General features: G+C 40.0%; 2 protein-coding genes across 3 annotated transcripts; one reads left to right on the forward strand and one right to left on the reverse strand.

Annotated features, from left to right (window-relative positions):
• The first annotated feature begins 637 nt into the window (after window positions 1-637).
• Window positions 638-2630, forward strand: LOC110413569 (pyruvate dehydrogenase E1 alpha). Its single transcript, XM_021424426.2, has 3 exons — window positions 638-913; window positions 999-1779; window positions 2159-2630. Exons 1-3 carry the CDS (start codon window positions 677-679, stop codon window positions 2434-2436), a joined length of 1296 nt encoding a protein of 431 aa, XP_021280101.1. The 5' UTR covers window positions 638-676; the 3' UTR covers window positions 2437-2630.
• An 814-nt stretch (window positions 2631-3444) lies between these two features.
• LOC110413952 (oligomeric golgi complex subunit-like protein) lies at window positions 3445-6480 on the reverse strand. Of its 2 annotated transcripts, none has more exons than XM_089783193.1 (2): window positions 4914-6480; window positions 3445-3684 (listed from the first exon to the last, which is right to left on the reverse strand). In XM_089783193.1, exon 1 carries the CDS (start codon window positions 6436-6438, stop codon window positions 4990-4992), a length of 1449 nt encoding a protein of 482 aa, XP_089639319.1. In that variant the 5' UTR covers window positions 6439-6480; the 3' UTR covers window positions 3445-3684; window positions 4914-4989. The 2 variants fall into 2 exon arrangements, with proteins under 2 accessions (XP_089639319.1, XP_021280659.1); XM_021424984.1 differs by having other exon boundaries at window positions 3445-3814.
• Window positions 6481-7890: the final 1410 nt, after the last annotated feature.

Consider the following 7890-nt stretch of genomic DNA (forward strand, 5'->3'; position numbering starts at 1 on the left):
TGCAATTAATCTTAAGACCATATGATGTTGGATTCTATTACAAAGGGTCCTCTTTTCTTGTTTGAATCAAACCAAAAAGTTAGAGCTCTTTTCACTCACTGTTTTGTACAGGTTTCTACTATTACAACTCTTCAAATTAAATGATCTCAATTAAAAACAATCCCAACCTTAACTGGAACCTATTACTAACTACATGTGGTGTCACATGTACCATAACTGGTTCAAACTTAAAAATACGATGGAACTTGAAAAATAGCAAGAGACAAACGACATCGTTTTATAAAAATGGACTGGAGCATTTCCAATATTGACAAGAAACACGCACCTTCTGAGGCGTCAATAAATGCAAAGGCAGCAACAAGAATCACAAATTTGAATGTCTTCCTAACTGACTTTACAAAGTCGCATGTGTGTTCAGGTGTGTCGTTAAGTTTGGTGGCTCTCCCTTTCTTTTCTACTTCATCATTCTCCCGACGCTCCCTGCCAGGCGATTATTCCCACGCCCTTTTCCCTCGTATCTTCCGCCCCCATTATTCCTTTCCCCCTTCCTCTCGTTTATATCGGTCCCCCCTTTCTTTCATTTCCTCCTTCACCTCCCATTTTCTCTGCTTTCCTCCTCCCCCGCTACACTCCCATCAGAAACCAAAAAAGAAGCCGAAAAGTAGAGGGGTAGGAAATGTCTGGCGCTTTCTCCGCAGCCAAGTTCACCACCCAGCCTTTCCTCTCCACACCACTTCCCCCAGATCTCACGACAAGCCCCTCAATATCCCCAGCGCCACCTCACCGTTCTTCGGATCCTCCCGCAAACTCCGCCTCATTCTTCTTCCAAATTGAATCTCCACGTCGATCGGGGACTGTCGTCGCCGTCTCCGATGTCGTCAAGGAAAAGAAATCCAAATCCACCCCCAATCTGGTAACCCCATTTTTCTCCTTTTTTTTCTGTTAAAGTTGTTTCATAACAAATCTAGATTTTTATTCAATTTCGATTATTTTTTCAGTTAATTACAAAAGAAGAGGGATTGGTATTGTACGAAGATATGGTATTAGGAAGAGCATTTGAAGATATGTGTGCTCAGATGTATTACAGGGGCAAAATGTTTGGTTTTGTTCATCTTTACAACGGCCAAGAAGCCGTTTCCACTGGTTTCATTAAGCTCTTAAAGAAAGAAGATTCTGTCGTAAGCACTTACCGTGATCACGTGCACGCCTTAAGCAAAGGCGTCCCTGCACGTGCCGTCATGAGCGAACTCTTCGGCAAGGCCACCGGCTGCTGCCGCGGCCAAGGTGGGTCGATGCATATGTTTTCGAGCGAACACAATTTGCTTGGTGGGTTTGCATTTATCGGTGAAGGGATCCCCGTTGCCACGGGGGCGGCTTTCACCTCCAAGTATAAGAGAGAGGTTCTGAAGGAAGCGGGATGTGATCATGTCACGTTGGCGTTTTTCGGGGATGGGACTTGTAATAATGGGCAGTTCTTTGAGTGTTTGAATATGGCCGCGTTGTGGAAGCTGCCCATTGTGTTTGTCGTTGAGAATAATTTGTGGGCTATTGGGATGTCGCATTTGAGGGCTACTTCTGATCCTCAGATTTATAAGAAAGGACCGGCTTTTGGAATGCCCGGTATTCATGTCGATGGGATGGATGTTTTGAAGGTGAGGGAAGTGGCTAAGGAGGCAATTGGCAGGGCTAGGAGAGGAGAAGGTCCAACATTGGTGGAATGCGAGACATATAGGTTTAGAGGACACTCATTGGCTGACCCTGATGAGCTTCGCGACCCTGGTAAGCATTTCGTTATCTTTGCTTTTGTTGGTCTATTATTTTTATGATTGCAATAGTTAATTGTAGTCATCGGCTTTTTACTTTATGATTCTGTTTCCTGAATTAGGTTGTTTTGATTGAGCTATTATTACATTACAATTTTTAATGGTAAAACAAGAACAGCCTGCATGCATGTATCTTTTACCGTGGCTGTAATCTGGGCTTAAAGTTGAAGCGATTACTTTGGTTTTTGTTTTTTCACTTTGTATGTTGTGTTAAAAGCATGTCCAAGTGAATTAGGGATGTAGAGGGAAATTGTGCATTTAACTTCTGTTGTTATTTTGGATCATAAGAGTTTATAAATGTACCCTTTTTCAATTTCTTGGTTCTTCTTTGGCAGCTGAGAAGGCTCACTATGCTGCAAGAGATCCAATCACAGCCCTGAAGAAGTATCTAATTGAGAACAGTCTGGCCAGTGAAGCAGAGTTAAAGGCCATAGATAAGAAGATAGATGAGATGGTCGAGGATTCTGTTGAGTTTGCAGATGAAAGCCCCCCTCCTCCTCGGAGCCAGCTGCTCGAAAATGTGTTTGCCGATCCAAAAGGTTTTGGAATTGGACCTGATGGCCGATATAGATGTGAGGATCCAAAGTTCACCGAAGGCACTGCTCATGTCTAAACTTTGGAAGTAGGACCATGATCAAAATCTATTTACGCTCACATTTTGTTATTGCATTCTCATATATTTAGTTACTGCTAGAAATTTCTTGTCCCCTTCTTTGTAGTGTTTCTTGTGTAACCAGTATGTCTTCTTTAGGTTGTTTGTCTATTTAAAATTTTGGTTTCATAATTTAATTTCCATTGTTTCTTGGACATGTGCTTTGAGTGGCAAACCCCGAAGGGTTGGTTGGCCCTATTTCCTGCCTTGCTGACAGTTTGATGGTTTTCATATTTTGCATTTGCTATTAAAGTTCCTTCCGTAAACTGACATTGCAGGGCAGCCACTTAACTCTTCCTAGATTTTCCTGTCAGCTAATGCAGTGCCCCCTTTTGGGAATCCCTAGGATTTGCCTTGGAATTGTAGTGGGTGTAACTTTACATGCATGCTTAGTGGAGTAGTTTTATAGTCCTAGTAATATATGTAGGGATGGCAACTTCTTCAAAATACAAAGGAGTTTCTGCTTTATGAAAATGATGTAAGCATGTTTTGTTCTTGGTTTTATTTGTGACTAGGGAAAGAATTGTACACTATATTATCTTTACTATATTTGTAATCAATGAAAGTAGGTAAGTTTTTCATACCTTAAGTTATTGTCTCTTTCCTTGTTAATAGGTGAGCGTGGCTTTGTTGTTTTCTTGTTTGCCTAAGGGCCGGTTCACTGATGGTAACATGCATAAAACATGGCAGTCTCTTTTCAAAAAGAATCGGCTTCTTTATGGTCTCTTTTAATGGCCTAAAAGGACAGTTGGGCCGCTCAGGGTTTAATGGATATCAGGCTTAAATCCAAGCTGAAGGTAGCATAGCTTCACTTAAAAAAATTAAAATTACACAATTTTTGGCAGTTGTGGCTACATGCTACACGTAATTTAGGAACTCTTTGTTTAATTGAAATAAATAAATTGCTACAGATTTCATCAATATTTTGGTTTCGTTCAAGTTCTGACAAGAAAACACTGCATACTTTATTACAATTACTGCGGAAGTTGGAACCATTTTCCTACGGAACACCAGGAATTAAGCCCCATTGGTAGTGGCAAATAGGTAACGGTTGCCTAAAATTTCTTGGAGAAGCTTTCACAACAGTAACCAACAATCTGATTCTAATGTTGGAGCTTCAAGAACCTTGATACCAGCCAAAAATTAGGTGGACCATGGAAATTCTTTGTGAAAACTGTCATAAAGTGCACCTATATTCAATCAAACCGCCTGTTATCAATGAAAAATACCATAAGCTTCTGTTGGTGGCTTTTCTATGGATCCAAAAATCACTTAGCAAATTGCATCTTTTCAAGAGGCTCCGTAATGGGTGGCTAGAACAGCCAATCTTCCACATACCCTGCAATCATCGAATAACAATAACAAGCAACTACAAGCAATAATATGACTTTTGACTACTATTGCCAACATTTTTGAATTGCTTTAACAAGTTAGTACCAACACTCGCCAAAAAAATATATAACTAGGCCGGAAAAGCATTGAATGCCCCTAAATCTCGGTCTAGTTCAGTGCTAAAATTTCCATCACCGCCGCATATTGGAGATATAGATACACGGAAAGATAGTTTGATGGATTTTTTCCAACCAGGAGAATACAGGTTCCAGCCATAAGGAAGCCCAGCTCGCTCACCGACCACTTTTAAATATGTTGCATCTGTTCTCCAATGTTAAATTAATGGGGACAAGTACAACTCTAGTGTGGTGAACCGGAAGGAGGCAACGTACATATAAATGGATCCAGAGTAGGGCTTAAATGGAAGTCCATTTTTCCTCCTAAAATGGCCATTCATCTCAATTTGTGAACCACAATGGGCTCCCCATTCCTTCATTTGGAAGGTCATTGTATCTGAGTGCAGGAGCAAGCACACTGAGCTAATTTTAGGGTTCGGCCCAGAGGACCTCTCAATGCCTTAGCTTCAAAGTTCTTATTTCACATATACTGGCCCAGGTGGGGGAGAATGGAAACAAGCACAACGGCAGAGCTCACTACTACTGAAACTTGTAAGCTGTTTTTGGAAGGATGAATTGCTTACGGCAAGGCATCTATTGATTCCCTCCAATTGGGTCAGACAATGAGTGTGATAATTTACTTCAGGGGCAAAACTCTGGTTTAATCTAGGGATGGACCAGAAGCAATAGAAGTTGAAAACAATCTCTCCTAAAGAGAAAGCTTTGCTCGTAGCTGGGCTTGGGTGTTGAAGGGTGAAGCAAATTAGAACATTGTTGCTCCTAGAGTGATTCCTGGGCATCCTTACCCCACCTCCATCCCTTGAATCAAGGATGTAGTCGATCTAGCTAAAGCCAACCTAGTTTAACCTTGTGCAAAGAAAATATTGTTCTCTAGAGTTATAAAAGTTCAAATTCATATACATAGGGGCAAATCATTTAACAAAGCAAACAAAGAATATGACTAAAGAAATGGGAAAGCCAGGCCCATACATGGATTAAGAAAATTCAAAGATTCCAGATATTGAGGGCACATAGCCAATTAAATTTGCAGTATCTGTAATGCTACTCAAGGTCTCTTTGATCTAGATCGTATTTTCCTAATCAGGTAATCCTCCAATCCAGTGCCTGCGTCTACTATTCTTGTGTCTCGTTTTATTTCTACCTTCATAACATCTTCTAGAATTTCCCCCATTCTCTCCGTTTCATAGTCTTCACAAATCCTAGGAATTATCAATACCCAAGTATCCATATGCGGCACTTCCCCATACTTCAGCATTTCCCCAAACACTCCAATAGCTTCCTCAATCTTACCAACATTACAAAACCCTTTGACTAAAGCATGAGAAACCGAAAAATGTGGAGAAAACCCCTTTATTAACATTTCCTCCATATACTTTTTAGCCTCATCAAACATCCCTTGATCACATAAACCCCCTACCAAAGTCCTATAAGAAACCAAATTCGGCAAACATCCATTTGAAGGCATATCCTCAAGAACCTTAACCGCATCCAGAGCTCTCCCTTCTCTACAGAAACCCAATATAACCGTATTATAATGCACAATATCAGGATTACACCCTTTGACTTTCATTCTACAAAGAAGTTTATAAGCTTCCCTAAGCTTCTTCTTCCTACACAAACTATTCAACAAGGTAGTATAACTCAACGAGTCCGGTATGAACCCTTTATTCAACATATCTTCCAACAAATCCACAGCTGTATTCACTTGACTCTTCCTGCATAACCCTTGCATTAATATCCTATACGACTCGACATCAGGCACAACATCTCTCTCAAACATTTTGTTGAAAAGTTTGTAAGCAACACTCAAATCCCCGTTCATACAGAACGCACCCATTAAAATATTGTAAGATTTCGTATTGGGTAAAACCCCGTGTTTGTGAGAGTTCTTGAAAAGGTCAAAGGCAGGCATCAGAAAGTTACGATGAGAAACAAGCAGTTCGAGAATGCGATTTAAGTGTTTGGGTAAAGGCTTGATATTGAATTCAAGCATCTTGTAAAATGTTTTGAGAGCCCTTTCGGGTAAATTTGCTTCGGCGTAGATTTTGATAAGGTAAGAAAACAGAGTCGGGGTTACAGGGTACTTGTCGGATTTAAGGCGAATGAGAAGGTCGTCGACGAGAGAGAAGTGTTTGGATCGGCCGAGTTTGAGAATGAGGACGAGAAACGACGAGTAAGAGTGGCGAAAACCGAGTTGATTAGAGGCGTAGTCGAAGATTTCTTTGGCGAGGAGAGCGTCGGACTGGGCGGATATAAGTTTTTGAACTCGTGCCGGGGAACCAACCGGGGAAGTGCAAGTACGAGGTGGCTGTTGTTTGTGGGGTGGGCCCGGAGAGGAGGAGGAGGAGGAACGGAAGATAAGAAATGGAGGTTTTGGCGGGAAGGTGAGTGAACGAGAGACGGTTTTGGAGGAACTAAAGAGACCTTGCTGCATTTCTTTGTTGTCTGGTTTCCGTCGGCGAGAAATGAATAATGATACATTCCAGTTACACATAATAGGCTACAAGCGGCAGAAAATTTTGAAACCCTGCACAGACAACGGAGGTTTAAAATGCGTTGGTGCGATCGCCGCCCAATGAAATTAGTAGTATGGGCTACGGCTGTTCTCGGGTCCAGCTACTTATCCGGGGTATCAAGCTGGACTCGAAACGGGCCGAGCTCAAGCATTGTTTTCGAGTTTGAGCAATTCCTTAATCCAAATGGTTATTTCATTAGAGAAATTTGTCATGCAAACTACGAATAAGCCCACTTTGGCAAATAAGTTGCTTGCAGCATCTTAAACTTAAACCCCTTGGTTTGGTTCATAGTAATAAAAATCTACTTGACCAGAGGGAGCCCTGCAATAGTCTCTTGTTTTCAAAAGTATTCCCCGCAATTAGTACATGACTTTCACAACTTGAGGCAAAGTCTCTCTCATGATAGCACCGAGACCCTTTCTGAGGCATCAAGACGTTTCACATCACACTGAATCACGTTTTCCCTCGAGTCCTTGCTTTGTTTCTAAACGCGACCACTTCTCACTTTGCTGTATGGAATAACCCTGCTTCACACTTTTGGCACTTCTTTGATCATTCATGCATGATGCATTCCCTCCATTCCACAACTAATTAATGGCTAGTTTATTCAGCCGATTAATTAGTTCCTCTAGATAATAAAAATAAATGAATAAATTTGAGTGATTTTTCATTAGTGTTATTTTGAAAATAAATCTATTCATGAATGGAGTACATGAATTGTTAATTTTTTTCCTTTTAATATTTGGAGGAAAGAGGATTCGAACACTATATTTTAAAAAAAAATTATATATAAATTAATAAGTTAAATATTTAAATATAAATAAATTATTAATTATACATATTCATTTTTAAAAATTAAATTTGTCGATTCTCACAATACAATTTTGTTTTGAGCACTACAAGCTTTTTTATTCAATAGTAAGGTATTTTTAATGGCATCCAATGAAATTATGAAATAAATAAAATATAATTTAATAATTTAATTGAAACACCCTTTTTGACTATTTCCATTTTTGCAACTCCATTTCCTATTTCCAATTTTTTCTCATTTGTTAGGTTTCATATGAAAAACGAAGTTACCAAAAGGACGGGCATGAGGCCGTGGGACACCTACTAGTTGTAGACATTTTCATGCAAAACATATTACCCTTTTGAATTGTCTGCCCAAACCATTTGTATTTTAGAAATGCTTACTTTTGGTTTTTCTTTTGTTCATAGAAAAAGACAGCTCACCATGGAAGAGAAGAGTTCCCATCTTGCAAGATATGAAATGGGCGGCCCGTATACATTGCCCAAGCTTTGTAACTATTGTTCATCAAACACTTGTTAATATCTTCCGCCTTTCTTTTGCTTTGTCATCCACAATTGGTTGGCGTTGAACAATGAACCAATTATTTGTAGCCTTGATCAATTGAAGCGGTAATTATTGG

This window comes from Theobroma umbraticum, unplaced genomic scaffold (assembly GCF_002168275.2).
Source record: "Theobroma umbraticum cultivar Fairchild unplaced genomic scaffold, ASM216827v3 scaffold_4.1, whole genome shotgun sequence".
Lineage (NCBI taxonomy): Eukaryota > Viridiplantae > Streptophyta > Magnoliopsida > Malvales > Malvaceae > Theobroma > Theobroma umbraticum.